Source organism: Centroberyx affinis, unplaced genomic scaffold, assembly GCF_046629955.1.
Source record: "Centroberyx affinis isolate AG114_WGS23_722 - 3 ecotype Tasmania unplaced genomic scaffold, CSIRO-AGI_Caff_v1 ptg000987l_1, whole genome shotgun sequence".
In the NCBI taxonomy this organism is placed as follows: Eukaryota; Metazoa; Chordata; class Actinopteri; order Beryciformes; family Berycidae; genus Centroberyx; species Centroberyx affinis.
This window is the reverse complement of record NW_027279554.1, coordinates 26004-42391: the sequence shown is the minus strand read 5'-3', so window position 1 is coordinate 42391 and position 16388 is coordinate 26004. Positions and strand designations below refer to the sequence as shown.

Sequence of the window (16388 nt, the reverse complement as noted above, 5' to 3'; positions counted from 1 at the left end):
TTCCCGTTTTCTGTGTATTATATGATTCACTAGTAATAAATTATCTGGTAAACCGTACTTTCCAAGCTTTCCTATCTCTCGCGAGAGTTTGAGATGACGTATACGGAAGTTTACATTCCACATGGAAACGTGTGGCAGGAGGAAAGCCAACCTGGTGTAGCTTAGCTTGCAAGTTCCCTGTAATAGCAGCTACTTGCAATGCATTCCGTTTTAATCAAAGCGCTTTTGTCAAGCTCTCCTAACTATGACATTGTGTTTGAAACTCTGTCCTGGCCGAGCGAGGCGTGGCCGGAGACAGAGAGGGTCGAGGCGCTGACAACGTTCATTGAAGGACTCGGACCACTTCTGTCTGACTCGTCTACTGACACGACTCCATTTACAGCTGCGAAAAGACAGTACATTATTGGTAAAGTCGAATCAGTCATTTGGACACAATGTCTCCCCCTTCTCTCAAAAATATCAGAAGAAGCCGTGGCTAGCAAAGGTATTGCTTCACACGACATGCGATGCAGAGAAAGCACCGCTGCTGCCTGCAGACTGCTGAGTGTCTGCGTCCCGCTGTGCGGTAACGCCGCTGTAACGGGCCGAGTGGCTCTGTCCGTTCTCCCGTCGCTGCAGCTGTCAAAGACTGAAGCGGAGGAGGAGCAGCCCGGTCAGGGTAGACTCACTGTAGAGGTTGCCATTGAAGTCATGGCTGTTCTGTTACCTACTCTTTCATCAGATGAACAGCTTACACTAAGCACACTGTCATCTGCCCTGTCCTGCATCAAGAGACTGTCTGATGCATTGGTGTCCAAAATCACTGTCAGGCTTCTGTTTACACTCCTCAGCTGCAGCAGCGGAGCGAGGTTAAGAGACACACTGCAGCTCATATTGGAGGATCTGTGCAGCTGGCACTTGAGTAACCGCACACCAGTGGTAACAGAGCGCACGCTGCTGTGTCTGACAGCCCTCTCAGACCAGCTGTTGAAACCTCACCGGCCCTCCAGCCAGACTGACCCACGCCTCTCCCTGCAGTTCTGGAGGATGCTGCAGGACGGCCTGACACACAGAGACAACGTGTCACGTAAGCGGGCGCTGTACCTGTTGAAAAGGTGTGTGGCTCTGTCAGAGGAGGAAGAGGCCGAGTGTCCCCGCTCTCCATCAGGAGAAGGTAGAATGCTCATATTTGGTGACACTGTGCCAGATTAAAGTTCACCTGTGTTTTGTTTGACTTGCCTCCCAGTGAACGGACATGATGTTTCCTTTCTTACACTTGTTGCAGATGAGATCTTGTTCAGGTGGGACCCTAACAGAAGCAAGTTGCTTAGGGAGTTCTGGGAGGACTTTGCACTGGTGATGGAGACTCTGGAGGAAAACCAGGTAAGCAATCCCAAATGATGGTTTGGCCAAAACCAGTTCAGTGGTGTACATCATGATACCACATCATAGTGATGCTTGTTGTTTATTTTTCCCCTGCAGATTCATGTTGTCCGGCCAGTTCTCAACAGAATAGACATGTTGATCCAAACAACAGCACTTGACAGTCAAGGTAACACTAGGATTAAGCAAAGTATGGAGTTATTTTTGTATGTATATTTTGAAAATGGAAAAAAAAATGGTTTGAAAGCGAAAAAAAAAGTTTTGACAGGGGAAGAAAACGTTTTGAAAGTGAAAAAAGTTATTATACAATACACTTTTGATTGTGTTATTGTGACAGTAGCTGGTAAAAAGAGATGATTTGAATTAATAAAAACAATTGGAGGCCCAATCTTTGTTTGCTTTTAAAACTTTCACTTTCAAAATAAGTAATAATACATGTGAAGTGCCAAAACTGGTCTGCCTTCCCTCTGTCAATGCTCTGTCTGTGTTGCAACATCAGGCAGTGGCCTCTTCCACCCATCCTGGCTACTATGTGTGTATCAGCGCATGTTCCACAGTGAGAATAAATCCCTAATGAGAGAGGGAGTGTGTCACCTGCTGGAGCTGCAGGCCCTCCAGCAGCCAGCGTTCGCCTCGGCCTTCTCACAGGTGCAAGATAACTCACATTTTATTAAACTTAATTTAAGTTTTATCACTTTCAATATGCATTTTAGAACAATCCCAAGATTCATATAAAGATACTGAGGTTTTCTCTTCTGTCCTTTTTTCTCCCCAGTTTATTGTTGGCCCCTTCATGGATGTCCTGTCTGAAAGCTCCCTCTTCCACAGGTGGGGATTTAAAATCCAAACACCACAAACAAAACAATTAAAACACCACAAACAATTTACTGATGATTATGAAGTGTTGTTTTGCACCTGCCCTAATTAATCAGCCTTCTGTTTCTATCCAGGACCATTGGGCAGAGCATAGGAGATCTACCTGAGCTGGGGGTTAAACTCCAACTCTTCATGGCCACCTTCTTCAGTAGCCTTCCATCAGAGGACAGAGGTACAGGAAGACAGCGGCCATAGAGAATTCTTATTAACGCAGCTTGTGGTCACATCTCGTGGGTCATCTCTCACTCATTTTGTTTGTTCTGCAGGCTCTGTGTTGCTGCAGCTGATCCAGCGGCTGGGGTCTCAACACTGGTGTGCGGTGCCCATCCTCTTCCTCTTCCAGGCCCTGTCCACACTCTCTCTGAGTCCTCTGCTGGGGACAGATGGGCTCACTGCTTTTAGGTACCACACCATGTTTTACAGATGGACAGACTGTGCTGCAGCTGGTATTTCATGATGTAGATTAATACTGTGCCTGTGGTGCGTTGCAGGGAGGTGCTGCGCTGCACTATGATTACTCATCAAGTCCTGCTGAGAGGAGCGGCCCAGTGCTTCCTGCTAAACTGCGCCCTCTGTCTCACAGAAGTGGTGAGACACAGTAAATACCTCACATAAAAGGGTTAGCTGATGTTGCTCCTTTCCTGGAGCTTGAGAACATAGAAACATGGCTATGAAAGATAGTTGTTATATTGACATGGTATTCTTTTGCAGAGCACAGTGACCCTAGATGATTTTTTTAGTTTGCTGATGCATTTCCGTGCAGATGAGTCACTATGTAGAGGAACACAGCTGTGGAATCAGGTACGGTGTACATGAGAAGAACTGACCTAACCTTTCGTTAATATAGCATGTTAAGAGAATTTGCATAACTGACTCATTTCTACCCCGCATATTTGTGACTCCACTGCAGTTGTGTGCCTGGCTATCAGACAATGAAGGCAGTTTCAAGCCCTGTATAAGGGATGGAGGGAGCGGCCCACAGCATGGAGGGGATTGTACTGGTGATGCTACAAACAAGGAAACTGTAAGAGCCTATGTTCAATCCGAGATAAACACTTTTCTCCGAGTCCCAGCTAGCACAGGTGAGTCTAGAGGGAGATGGTAATAGTTGATTGAGTAATAGTAGTGAATGTTTCTGTCTGGAGACATGATAACACTTGATATAGATTATCAAAATTATATATTTACAGTATGTGTGATGCTCCCCAGGTCAGACTGAGAGGCTGCCTGACCCTAGAGAGGCTGACAAGCTGGCCAGGTCCATTCTCCTGTGTGTAGACATGGAGAAGAGTGGACCTGGAGGAAAGACCAGCAGCGGACTGGAGTCTTTACTGTCCCCCCTGCTGGACACCCTCAGCAGAGTCAGCACCAACGTCTACCTGCCATTGCGGAAGACTGACAAGAGCCTGCAGCTCATGCTCCGCCTGTTCCAGCTCGGAGGAAGACCAGGTTGTTGGCATGTAGGAGAGAGGGAAGGTTTGTAATGAGATCACTGATTCACTCACTGTGTAGCCATTATAGAAGTCCCGCTTGATGCATCTGTCCCACATTAGTACTAGAATTACGCAGTTATTTCTTTAATTTTACACAATAGAATGGAGGATAACTCAAAACCTTTCAAAATGTTCCAAATGACTCTTCTTGGGGATAGAGCAAAACTGCAGCAGTAGTTCACCAAGCAAGCAGTTCAAAGTGGGAATTATACAGTGGCTATATTTATAGATCTCAGTTATGGTTAATATTATACTGATTGCTCAGCAGCGTGTCAGATTCGACTCTCTTTGCTCACAGCGGACAGTGTGATGGTTGCCATGGAGAAGATAATAGTTAAAGTTGTAGATCCCATCCAAGAGTTTATCCTGAGACGCCTGTGCGGGGAACTACAGGAGGTAAACCGCAAGTCAAGCATGTCACATTTTCTACAACTAGCACATATGACTGGTGGCTAGTTTCAACGTATACGTTTGCTCTGCTTTACAGCTATTTGACGTGGACCGGGCGGAGCTGTATCTGTGTGTCCTGAGGCAGCTGGTGGTGATATACAGCGCCATGCCAGAGCACCACAGTAAAATGCAGCAGACCTACTTCCCTAAACTCATCAATAATAGCCTCAAGATCCTGCAACAACCGACCCAACAGGTACGCAGCCAAATATTCATGCTCCTGTCATCGGGTAGTGATTTCACAAATGGAATGTGTTGCTGGATTATTCAACAAGGTTTGTTTTTGTGTTGCTAGATCCCCTCTGTGGCGAGCCAGGTGGCGAGGGCAGTTGCTATGGCATCGCTGGCTACGGTGTGTGGTCTTGTGGAGCAGCAAGTGATTGACAGGCGATCAGAGACCATTTCCGTTTTGAAGTCTCTGAGGGACTACTTCTACAGCCCACAAAAGCAACTCTCACTGGGACACTTCAGTCAAACCCTGCTGAAGCCGCAGACAGTGGACTGTTCAAGGTTAGTGGAAGCCTTGAAGTATATGATTCATATTGCTTCAAAGCAGATTATTGAATCTCTGTTAAATGTGTTCATCTATTACCGTATTATAAGTAGTGAGTGGCATCAATTTAGGAGAGAGACTTGTTGGGAAATAATATTCAAGATAAAAGCATGCACTCTTAGCACCAGGCTAACATGATTATTTTTCCCTCCATAGTGATGCAGGAGTGCAGGCTCCTCTACTGCAGGACTGGGGACGCATAGCTGCCCATTTTATGCGGGACCAGTGGATGTGCCTGAGCCTCCTTGTCGTTACTGAGTCTGTGGAGACTTCCAGAGCCCCCGAGACCCTGAAGGCTGCTTTAGGCTGCTGTGTGGAGGCCCTGGCTCTGCTGCCCAGCAACTTGGTGCTGCCTGTGCTCACCTTCATGGAGGCAGTGCTGCCACAAGTGAGTCTGCTAGTTATTTCGGCCGAGGAGGTTATGTTTTTACCCCACTTAGTTAGTTTGTCTGTCTGTCTGTCAGCAGGATATCTCAAAAACCTATAAACGGATTTCCATTAAATTTGGTGGACAGATAGTCCTTAGTGATCTAGGATTTCTGCCATTAGAGAATTATTGTTTTTTATTTTAAACATTTTTGTAAACATTTTTTTACTATGAAACTGTGATAGAGACTTGATTCCAAATCTTAATGGTGTGTTTGCACGATCACAATCAGTTTAACCTAAAATTTAAGTGATAGGAATGATGTCTTTGGGTGTAACAGCAAGTTGGAGAATTGTTGGCTAGTTATAGTATGCAAGCATGTGTTATAACAACTGAGTTACTATCTGACAAAGTGAGTTTCTGATCAAGTGTTGGTGATATTGTTTCCAGCTGGCAGTTTGTGAGGAGGCCCTGTGTGTGGAGGCTGTGACTCTGACCTGGGAGCTGGTGCAGGGGGTGAGCACCAACCCACATGACTTCTGGCCCACGCTGAAAGGCTTCGTCTCCATGGCCTTCCACCATAACCTGCTAGAGCTGACAGACACTCAGGCTCCAAGGCTCACTGCCACCCTGAAACAGGTGATTAAACAGAGGCAGAAGTATGGTGGTTTGCAGTTTAGATCATAATGTGTTCTAACTCTTTATATGATATATAGATGTGGTAGTTGTGTTATGTGATTACCTTGTAGATTGGCAGTGAGCTGATGGAGCTGTCTCAGTCGAAGACAGGAGTGTTCAATGTGCTGGTTCAACACTGCTGTCAGACTTGGGTGCCCACAGGAAGTGGTGACCAGGCTGATGCCAAGTTTTCCAGTGTTTTCAACCACATCAACATACTCACTGAGGCATGTGTCTATGGACCTGTGTTCAGGAGAGACCAAAGGTAACTTTGAGAGCATTTTATTGGTTCAAATTATTTCTCAGCGTTATTTAAAAATGCAAAGGTGTGAAGCGCTGCTTGGGTCTGCACTATGTGAAGGCAGGACAGGTGCTCACTAGAGGCCGGTATCTATTAAATCAACTAGACCCTACTGGAGATTTCTTCCTAGTAAAATATCACTATCCAAAAGAATAAAACTCCAATCAAGTGAAAAAAGAAAAACCAAGACACTTGGTTTTGGAGTTCAAAAATAAATAAAAGCCTTTATGAAAGGAGCTAAAAACATGACCAATGTCTATCAACCAGATCTGGTCTTCGTTAGGGTCCTCCTCTTTCTCAGGGTTTTCAGGGTTTTCTTGACTGTTTCCTCTTGGTCTTTCAAAGGCTAATCCAGGACGTCCAAACCTATGTGGAGCAACTTGGTGAAGAGTGTGCTGCTAACGTTGTAGTTACATGGTGAGCTGCTGAATTAAGCCTCTTTGTTGTAATGTGTAATAATTCTCCATTATACTGCCACTAGAGGTCTCTCCTGCAGTGTTGCTGTCACAGTTGAACTACTGTCTTTACCTTCCAGTGATAACAGGGATGATCAGTTGCCCCGCACGTGTGTACTAGCCTTCCTCAGTTGCCTCAATTCCTCCAATCCGCTGCATGAAAGACTGATGGAGGATCTGGTTACCCGTCTGTTGAAAAAGGTGGGCCATAGATCAGTGTTTGTCAGTCTTTCAGTTTGTGAACCCTAACAACAAAATGATACTCACTTGTGCCCCGCTGATTTTGGCATGCATCCTCAAAATGGTGAACTGTGTCACTGTATGTTGATTTTTTTGTCATCTCAGACTTTTTCCTTCTATGCTAAAAATATTCATTATTACCTGAATTATAACAGATTCTAGACATGGTAATTGTATTGTTGCATTGTATTTTGCAACCCCCAAAACCATCTCAAAACCATGCTGTGATGTCCTGAGCCCCAGGTTAAGAAGCTCTGCCACATATGAGCAAGACTCATGATACTCTTGTACTTATGTGCAAGAGTCTTGTACTTACGTACAAAATTAAATATTTGTTTTGTTATATGATAGTCTTGGCATATGGGGCATTTATTCATCCAGTGTAGCTAATTTAACAATATTTAACAACATCTTCTATTTTCCCCTTTAACCCCTCCCTCCATCTCTATCTCAGGATAAAGAGATATCGAAGTCAAAAGTACGTTACTATAGCAACTCCCTTCAACATCGTGTGAAAAATAGGGTATGGCAAACACTGCTGCTGTTGCTGCCCAAGCTAAAGGAGGTAAGAGACCCTCATACTCTCACTCACACTCACACTCACACACATAATAATCACTGAGAAAGTAACTGTGTGTGTGTGGGTGTGTGTGTGTGTGTGTGTGTGTATGTGTGTGCGTACCTGCAGGAGTTTGTGGCCTCTTTGGTGACCCATGTGTTTGAGGCAGGATTCTGCAGTAACCAGGCCTCAGTCAAGTACCTGATTGAGTGGATGATGATTCTGGTCCTTGTCCAGTATCCACAACACATAGACGGCTTTTGGACCTGCTTCAGCGTGGTGAGCTGTCACCTTCTACCAGAAAACTCTGCATTATTAATACTTATGTAGAATTAAGTAGTTTTAATAATTGGCCAATTCCTGTGCTTTATGTACAGGATCAAGAAAAGACCAAGACAAGCATCTGCACCTTCCTGTCAGTCTTGGTACATTTGAATATCATCATGCCTAAACTGAAGGATAAGGTAAGAACTATGATTTTCACAAAACCCCCATCCCTTTTGCATCTCCTCTCACTTACCTGAAGCTCTCACTCTCTCACCCTGCATGTGTGCCTCCTAGGCAGTGCAGTGGCGTAAAGCGCTGGATGTCATTCTGCAGTGGTGTTTCAGCCACAATTTCAGCGTGCGCCTGTATGCCTTGCTGGCCCTGAAGAGGGTGTGGTCCCTGGCAGAGGTCAGGGCAGAGGCAGAGGAGGGGGCCGACGGCTTGGGAGGGCTGTCTACTGTGATCAAGGCCTGCCTGAACCAGGCGGAGGCCATGCAGAGCACTGGGTGAGAACCTACCAGCTACATCAGCTGCAAAAGGCTCATTATAGTAAGGTAATGTTGTACTTATTGGACATGTTGTCTGACCCTTTAGAAATGCCAACAAGAACTGGATCAGGATTCAGGAGCACTTCTTCTTTGGTGCCTTTCATCCTATCAGAGATTACAGTGTTGAGGTGCTCTTTTATATTTTTGCTCAACAGGAGAAGCCTGCCAATTATTCAGCCATTCCAGTTGCTAAAATCAAACGGAGCAATAACACACTTTTCTTTTTTCATTTCTTTGCTGTCCCATCCTAGACCATATTCTACACTTTCCCCAGTCTGTCAGAGTTGGCTGATGATGAGTGGATTCCACCATGGAAGTTTGAGAAGCTGTTGTGTTTCTCTGAGAGTCCGTCTCTTCCACTGAGGAATCCTGTTCCTGACCTGAGCCAGCTCCAGCCTGGAGACTGGATCCAGCAAGACAAAGGTACAGTAGCACCTCTCTGAAACAGCAGAACCACCGCAAACCACAAGAATACCTTAGCTAGTAATCACACTGTCTCTTACTGAGTGGCGGTGGTTTTGTGCCTTACCAGGTGAGCAGGATAAGGAGGAGCGCTGGGCGGAGGTCCAGAAGAAGATAACCCCCTGGAGGCTGGGGATCCAGGAGCAGGAGCCTGAGCTGCAGCTGGTTCCCCAGCAGAGAGCTGCCCGACTGGGCAAACTCCACGGCACCCTGCTGGTGGTCGCCTCACTTATCGACAAGCCCACCAACTTAGGAGGTCAGAGAAGGAACAGAAGGATATACTCCACATTGATTTTTTCACACAATGTTGAAGTGTTGAACTATGAATGAATGTCTCCTTGATGATATTTATTTGTGTGTCATACTTTGTGCAGGACTATTGTTACTTACTTTTGGTCAAGTACAGCTGTACCACAAAAACCAATTGCTTCAACCCTCTTATCATAGTTTGTACAGGGAATGTGCTGATTTCATCATAATCACACCTATTTTATATTCTCTGCCAATGTACTGCTGCTGTTGTCTCAGACGATTGAAGGGCTGAATCAATTTGAATTTGTTTACAGAGGAAAAGACCCATTTTAAAAACCAATATTGATTTTGGGTGATGTAAGAGAGTCGGTAAGCTTGGCTGTGTAAATGCTTTATTTGAATTCATGCACCGCATTGTCATGATTGTAGGTTATTTTATCTGTCTATGCTCATGTAATACACCCTGCCATTGTTCAGCATCTTTTTCAATAACTGAGATATTTGCTAGCCATTTTGTCCTGATTCATCACTGCCCCAGGTAGTCTAGCTGAGAAGCCCTCTAAAAAAAAACATGAAAATCAACGTTTCAGAGCGAGCCACCTTGTTTGCTCTGAAACATTTAGGAGTTATGAAAAAAGAATGAAAATTATTTTTTTCTCTTTAGATGCAATATAAAAGTACTATGGAGCACATAGTGATTTCACAGATCTTGATGTCTTTACAGCATATCTTTGGATAGGCCTCATTTTGATGGCTTTACTCTCTTTTGTCTGTGTGTCTTTGTCGTTGTAGGTCTGTGCAGGACCTGTGAGATCTTTGGTGCCAGTGCTTTGGTTCTGGACAGCCTCCGCCATGTCAGTGACAAACACTTCCAATCCCTGAGCGTCTCCGCTGAGCTGTGGCTCCCTCTGCTAGAGGTGAAGTGCATCTCTCACTTTTCAGTCTGCCAATCATGATTCCTACTCCGGCTCTAACAGCCCTTTCACACTGGACTAGACCTGGGAAATGTGTGAGGCGACTTGGGTATGTCACCCCCATCGAATGACTGTGGTCAAGATCAGGGTTGAGAGGCAGGTCAAAGTCTGCCCAGCTTGGCTTAAAATGATCTAAATTTAAGGCCTTAAAAAGTATTAAAATGTCTAATTTTATATACAGTTGTTGTGCTGCATGTGCAATGTCCACTCTTTGGTTAATGCAGATCAGGGTTAGTTCAGTATGTAAAACATGTTTTTTTTAATTATCTTATCTGCATGACTAAATAGGATTTGACGAGAAGACCCATAATAATGTCCCATGACAATTTAACTTCCTGGTGTCCTTTTTCCTTTTACCACCCATTTATAGCTTCAGAACCTTCCTTAGGTGTGTTCAATTGCAAATAAGCAGCTTTGTTTCCTTTATTTTAGTTTTTAAATCAGTCTCAAATTCATTTCGAGGGAGCTTTAAAAAGGTCTTAAAAGTCTTAAATTTGGCTGTCTGAATCCTGCTGATACCATGGTGTCACTCCAAGTCTGGAGCATCTTTTCATCCACTATTTGGAAAAGAAAATTTGAATACATCTGCTTTTGATGATGTTACAATGTGACAGCCCGTAGCAGATTTCCATGTACGAGGCTAAGTGTGAATTGCCTCTTTACATGAGACAGACTCAGTTCAGCCTGCCACAATATTCCCACGTTGTGTGTGTGAAAGGGGTGTAAGAGACATTTCAGTGTGTTAAGCCTCCAGTCTCTGAATTTTGAGTTATTATTGTGTCTTCACTGTCTTGACCTCATCTTGATTATTTTTGAGTCAGTATATAATGTCTAACATCAGAAATGGTGTCTGTTTTTCAGGTGAAGCCTGTGGAGCTCGCTGACTTTCTGCAGGTAAAGAAGAGCGAAGGCTACTGCATTGTGGGAGTGGAGCAGACTGCAAACAGCCAGAGTCTGCAGGACTACCAGTTCCCTGAGAAGACCCTTCTGCTTCTTGGGTATGACAGCATAACATAAAATCACAGCCCTGTCCAGCTCTGTCTCAGTCACCACACAACCTCTCACAGAACTGCATGCGAGGCCATTCCTTCCCATACCCTTGTGACTCTCTTACAGACAAAGGTGTGAGCTGACAAGGCTGTTTAATGTTATCTCACCAGTTCAGTGTGATTCCCTGCGGGGCCTGAGCCTCCCCTCTGCTTCACAAGCCTGTCGGGGCATGCTGGGCAGTAATTGGCTTTCCCCCGAGGAGGAGAGCGCAGGAAATAAATTACACAAACCAATACAAACAGTATGATGATGCCAGCAGAATTAAGCTTAACCTTGTTTCTAGTTTGAGTCAACATGCTGCTCTGTGGCTCTGGGTCAATGGGGCACAAATTTCCTTTTATAATGCCATTCTTAACAACTCAACAATTACAGACCAAAACCCTATGCAGTCACGCCACAATATTTCCACGATGTCCTTGCCTTGCGTGTCCTGCAGCTGGGCCACTCAGAGAGCGACAGATTAATATTTATCATTCCTGGATAGTGTGTGGTGTCCTGGTTGTTTTATCCCGCTCAATCACAGAGGTGCGAGTAGCTCAGATCTGCTGTTTGTCAGGAGCTCAAGCGTCCCGTGTGTGAGCTGAATATTCAGTGCCAAAGCAGCTGTGCTCTCCCCAGCACAGCATGGGCCGCCTCTAATCTCCCATCACATCACAATTATCTCACCCAGTTGCACTCAAGATAAATGTAGCTCAACAAATCACACTTTCTCATTGCCTCGCACACTCTGTAGACTAATTGAACACCAAAGTCATTACCCGTTTATGGTTGCTTTACAAGGCCCATATTGCTGCATCTCCATATACTGTATACTCAGTCAGTTCCGTGTTTTGATTTGCTGTTGGACTGAAGCTGATGAGCCATGTGCATAAAGCTTATTCCTCACAATTGTAAGGACTTGAGAAAATGTAGGATTAATTTAGGGGGTTCAAGGTCTTTGAACTAGAAAATTATTTTAAGGCCTCTCCAATTAAATACAGTGGATGGCATCAGTAAGCCAAATGAAGCCTGAGCTTGAAAAATAAATCTATAGTAAAATCATTGGGCACACTGAACTGTTTAATGGGTGTTTCAGACTAAATTATGTTATACAGTAGGGCTAGACCAATATATCAGTTTGCCGATATATTGAGCCGATTGTCTTTTTATGAAATACCAGATATCGGACGGTCGGTGTTGCCCATCGTTGATATGATGACGGTTCCTCCCTGACCACAGCTACATAAAAACCTGTAAAACCAATGCAATGAATTCTATTTTCTTTACACATCCTATTTAATTGTTCAACAATCTTTTTTGTAAATTAATTCCCCTACCATCGAATAACTGGGCTAGGTTACCCTGCCTTAAATAACTGCTAACCTTAAAAGAATTTCATTAGTCTGGACACTAGAGTTTTAGTGTCCCATGATGGTCTACATGGTGTTTCAGAGGCTTTTCCACCCTTCCAAAAATTTAATTCCTGGAGGAAACACAATCCTTGTAATTTTTGGCATTTTGGCACCATTACTCTGTTGAATGTCAGAATCAATCTTCCCACTCCTTCCTCCCACGCTTAGCGTTATATTTCTCTCTCCTTCCTCTAGCAATGAGCGGGAAGGCATACCTGCCAACTTACTTCAGCTGCTGGATGTGTGTGTGGAAATCCCTCAACAAGGGGTCATCCGCTCGCTCAACGTGCACGTGAGCGCTGCCCTGCTGATTTGGGAATACACACGGCAGCATCTTGCCTCTGGATGAAGTGCAGTCAGCTCCTGTGTGAGGAGACCAACACTGTGGCCAGAAGCACCCCAAGTCTTACTGGACAGGATTTTATTTCCCTTGTGCTTCTTTCATATCAGGTTTTAATATGAGCCAAGTCACCAGGACAGTCCTTGTGCCTTTCCATGAGAGAGTCAGAGTCATGGATAGAGATCAGAACTGGATATTACATTAAAATATTCCAATGAGCTTGCTATTATGCTGATAGAGACAATTTGTGTGGCAGAGCAGCAGCATAATGGAAACTTGATTTTCTCACTTGTGTGCGGAAGTTTCTTGTTTATGTGAGAAATCAGCATTTGCCTCTACGGCACCAGGACAGATAATGTCCATATCCAGCAAAATGTAATGAATTGGACTGTTGTTCTTGTTTATAGGCATTATTTTGTTTATTTTGTGCAACAACAATAGTTTTTGTGCAATTTGTGATTTTAAATTGTTAATTAATTGTTTGAATAAATACAGTTTGCAAAGACATTGTAATCTATTTTTGTATTTATATTTTTATTTATCGTCTCTTACGTCACATGACGACAGACGATAAATTAAAAAATAAAGCAAATAAAGCTGTGAAAGAGTTAAGCACAGGTGCGCTGACACCTCCTCCTCCTCCTCCCACTCCCTTAAAAAGGGAAACGGAGGCGCTTCACCTGAAGAACGTGCGGACCAGAGGGAGAGCAGGTGAGGTAAATTTGATTACCTTTTTTTTTTTTTTTTTTCTTTCACGTAAAGTAACCCTAGTCCGTTGCTCACCGTGTCAAAAAACCCGATGTAGTCGAGTGGAATATGGATGACCTGGATGGCGCCTGGTCGGACCTCGGTGCACCCCTGGGTGCACTGCGGGCACCAGCTGCCAATGTGACCGGGACTGAAGGCGCCCCCCAGACCAAACTGGTTCTGGAAATCCTCATGGTGCTGATGTGTTTCGGCGCTGTGACAGGTAGGCGTTTTGACTGACGTGGCAAACTTTTTTTTTCCTAAAACTTTTCAAAATGTTCCAATCAAACGTTTGCTTTCATTTCAGCTCCTGCTGTAATAGATCTAATCAACAATGAGTGAAATTCGCAGTAACAGTCGGCCTTCTGCAGTCCTGTACACTGCAATAAAATACTTTATTGATCTATATAGGGGAATTCTCTTTCTGCTTGTCCCCCCCCCCCCCACCCCCCACAGGGAGGTCAGAGGTCAGGGTCAGTTCATTAGGGCTGATGATTGAACTCAGGTCCTCTGGATGAAGTGTAGTCTGCCTTCTCACTACACCACCCTGCTGCATGACAGAAGGACTGTTTAAGTGAAATAGATACATTAAATACTGTCCAAAATTTAATTAATAGTTTTTTACTCTGCAAATTTACTGTTCTGAGGGTTGTTAGCCTTACTGTTGGCCTACCACATTGTGCGGTCTAGAATCCATCAGCTTTACTCTGTATGTGTGTGTATGTGTGTGTGTGTGTGTGTGTGTGTGTGTGTCTAGGTAACATTCTTGTCATTGTCATTGTGGCTGCTACCAAGACGTTCCACTCGGTGACGTCGGTGCTGATCATTAACCTGGCCATCAGTGACCTCCTGGTGGGCGTTGGAGTGATGCCTTTTGTTGCTGTGTCCATCATGAACAGGGGATGGGTGGACTGTACTGTACGTCACACTGTCCAGCACTCTGTATTCTTTTATAGTTTTGAGTCCTGTAATATCACTGCTTTAGTGTGTCTAGCAGCCATAACCATAACCCTGTCCGAAAATTATGGCCTTTTAAATTCCTCTTTTATCCACTATGTGTTTATGTGAAGGGGATTTTCTGTGTAACACTGTTTGATTTGTTGCTCCCTGTCCTGTCTGGTAGGATCTCTGTCTGTACGTGGGTTACACGTCCTCTGTGTACTGCACAGCCTCTGTACTGACGCTGGCTGCTATTGCCCTCGACCGCTACCACTCCATAATGGACTGCCTGCGCTACAGCTCCCGCTGCACCTTGTGGAGGACCTGTGCCGTAGTGCTGTGGATCTGGCTGCAGGCCCTGGCCACCAGCTGCCCTCCTCTGCTAGGCTGGAGCTCCGTCAGCTACGTAGGTCCCATGTACAGCTGTGCGGTCAACTGGGCCAGCAGTCCCAGCTACACCGCGTTCATGGCCGCCCTCTCCTACCTCGTGCCTGCAGCGGTCATCCTCTTCTGCTATGTGAACGTTGTGAAGGTGGCCCGCAGTCATGCCAGGAGGATTCACACCCTGGAGGATCATCTCCAACGCAGCAGGACCAGTCCTAACTCTAGTGATTCATCCCATCAGCACTGTGGGAGCCACCGCAGCCCCTCCACACTGGTCTATCATCTAAGTGGACAGTTTGTGTCTGAGGTCCATAGAGAGGAAGAGGGTTCTGCAGACTCTGAAACCACGCAATCCTCCTCCAATCCTTCTTCCAGGCGCTTGTTCTCCTTCCTGGCTCAGAGCGCCTCCCAGCCGCCCCAGCAGAACTCCCATCATCACCATGGAGTGGTGCGTCTCTTCCTGGTCATGTCAGCTTTCTTCCTGTGCTGGACTCCTTACGTGGGAGTGGCCCTGGTTCAGGCCACCGAAACGGCCCTATCAGGCCAATCCAGCCTCGTCCCACCCACCGCCGTCACCTTGTCCTATTGGCTGGTGTTGCTGAACTCGGACATCAATCCCCTGCTGTACGCTCTGCTGAGCAAGCGTTTCCAGGGCGCCCTGCAGAGCCTACAGCAGAAGATAAGAGTTCGCCTAGGGAGCATGGTGGGCAGGGGGGGAGAGGTCAGAGCAGAGGGGGATGATGGCAGGAGCAGCGACCCGTGCACTTTGACCACCAGCCATCCCGGTCCGTGTTCTAGTCCGGAGAGTTCAGCCTGCAACCAGTCCAAATACTGCTCCTCCATTTTCACTGTTAATACTAACTTCAAACAGCACTCCAAGGAGCATCTGTGTAAAGTGTTTCACTCTGGAAATACCTCCCCGTCCTGCTCCCTGTGGCAAGACCCTGGTGGTGACAGGAGAGTGGACTGCCTGCAGGTCCCGTCTCGGACACAGGAGGGCAGCAGACTCCCTTTCTCTGCTCTAACCAAGAAGCGACAGGCCACTTTCTTCTATGGCCAGATTACAGTGAGAGTGGAGCATGACGTTTGCTAGTCCTTCTCTGCATTTGCTAGTGCTGGAAAATGTCCTCAGGTGACATTCATACATTTCATACATTAATACCTCTAATGCTGCTGGCTTGCAGCATAATTAAAATCATTGATTTGGGCACATATGGACGTTATGAACATTTCATATCAAATAGTTACACTGATAGCTGAGATGAAGGTTATACTAACCTTATGCTGCATATTTTGTCAATTTGTCTTGTTGGTTTTGGCCAAATTTCAGTGACAAATGATGGTAAATGAAGTACAGTACTGTATTGCATCTGTGCATGGGCAAGTAGAAAATAAACTTGCACAAGGAAGTGTATTGAAAAGAAATCTTTTATATAGTACATGTGATTACACTTGAAGACACCCAACAGTAGACCAAACTAATAAACTCATCTTTTATTCACGCTCTAAATATTTCTTCCTCAAATGTGATAATCATATGTTGCATTTCAGTGTAAAAATCATCATTCCTTACAAAGGTTTACATTTATGTCTAGCAATAATTCCAGAGGAATACAATATTATTATTTATTGTCATAGAGAATGACAATGGGAAACAGTGCTAACGTACTCTATTGCAAAACAAAGAAAAGGCAGTGAAG

The 16388-nt window shown here is 45.0% G+C and overlaps 2 protein-coding genes across 2 annotated transcripts; both read left to right on the top strand.

Annotated features, from left to right (window-relative positions):
* Positions 1 to 150: 150 nt before the first annotated feature.
* On the top strand, positions 151 to 13062 carry tarbp1 (TAR (HIV-1) RNA binding protein 1). The gene is made up of 29 exons (XM_071522440.1): positions 151 to 1153; positions 1265 to 1362; positions 1462 to 1531; positions 1862 to 2010; positions 2138 to 2190; positions 2313 to 2410; positions 2505 to 2640; positions 2730 to 2826; positions 2950 to 3039; positions 3149 to 3320; positions 3448 to 3714; positions 4030 to 4127; positions 4219 to 4377; positions 4477 to 4691; positions 4891 to 5122; positions 5552 to 5740; positions 5851 to 6044; positions 6426 to 6497; positions 6616 to 6736; positions 7230 to 7340; positions 7464 to 7613; positions 7712 to 7798; positions 7896 to 8107; positions 8196 to 8277; positions 8401 to 8572; positions 8682 to 8867; positions 9656 to 9780; positions 10699 to 10835; positions 12474 to 13062. The coding sequence occupies exons 1-29, from the start codon at positions 199 to 201 to the stop codon at positions 12625 to 12627; spliced, it is 4881 nt and encodes a 1626-aa protein (XP_071378541.1). The 5' UTR covers positions 151 to 198; the 3' UTR covers positions 12628 to 13062.
* Positions 13063 to 13434: 372 nt separating this feature from the next.
* Positions 13435 to 15781, top strand: LOC139646534 (5-hydroxytryptamine receptor 1D). Its single transcript, XM_071522433.1, has 3 exons — positions 13435 to 13588; positions 14123 to 14283; positions 14489 to 15781. The coding sequence occupies exons 1-3, from the start codon at positions 13435 to 13437 to the stop codon at positions 15779 to 15781; spliced, it is 1608 nt and encodes a 535-aa protein (XP_071378534.1).
* The last annotated feature ends 607 nt before the right edge of the window (positions 15782 to 16388 follow it).

What these genes read in the sequence shown, in the direction of transcription:
- tarbp1 (XM_071522440.1), top strand. Translation starts at nt 199, where the DNA reads ATGCATTCCGTTTTAATCAAAGCGCTTTTGTCAAGCTCTCCTAACTAT. An exon ending in TTACCCGTCTGTTGAAAAAG is followed by an intron (nt 6,737 to 7,229) that starts GTGGGCCATAGA and finishes TCTCTATCTCAG; the next exon opens with GATAAAGAGATATCGAAGTC. An exon ending in TGCCTAAACTGAAGGATAAG is followed by an intron (nt 7,799 to 7,895) that starts GTAAGAACTATG and finishes TGTGCCTCCTAG; the next exon opens with GCAGTGCAGTGGCGTAAAGC.
- LOC139646534 (XM_071522433.1), top strand. Translation starts at nt 13,435, where the DNA reads ATGGATGACCTGGATGGCGCCTGGTCGGACCTCGGTGCACCCCTGGGT. An exon ending in GTGTTTCGGCGCTGTGACAG is followed by an intron (nt 13,589 to 14,122) that starts GTAGGCGTTTTG and finishes GTGTGTGTCTAG; the next exon opens with GTAACATTCTTGTCATTGTC. An exon ending in GGGGATGGGTGGACTGTACT is followed by an intron (nt 14,284 to 14,488) that starts GTACGTCACACT and finishes CCTGTCTGGTAG; the next exon opens with GATCTCTGTCTGTACGTGGG.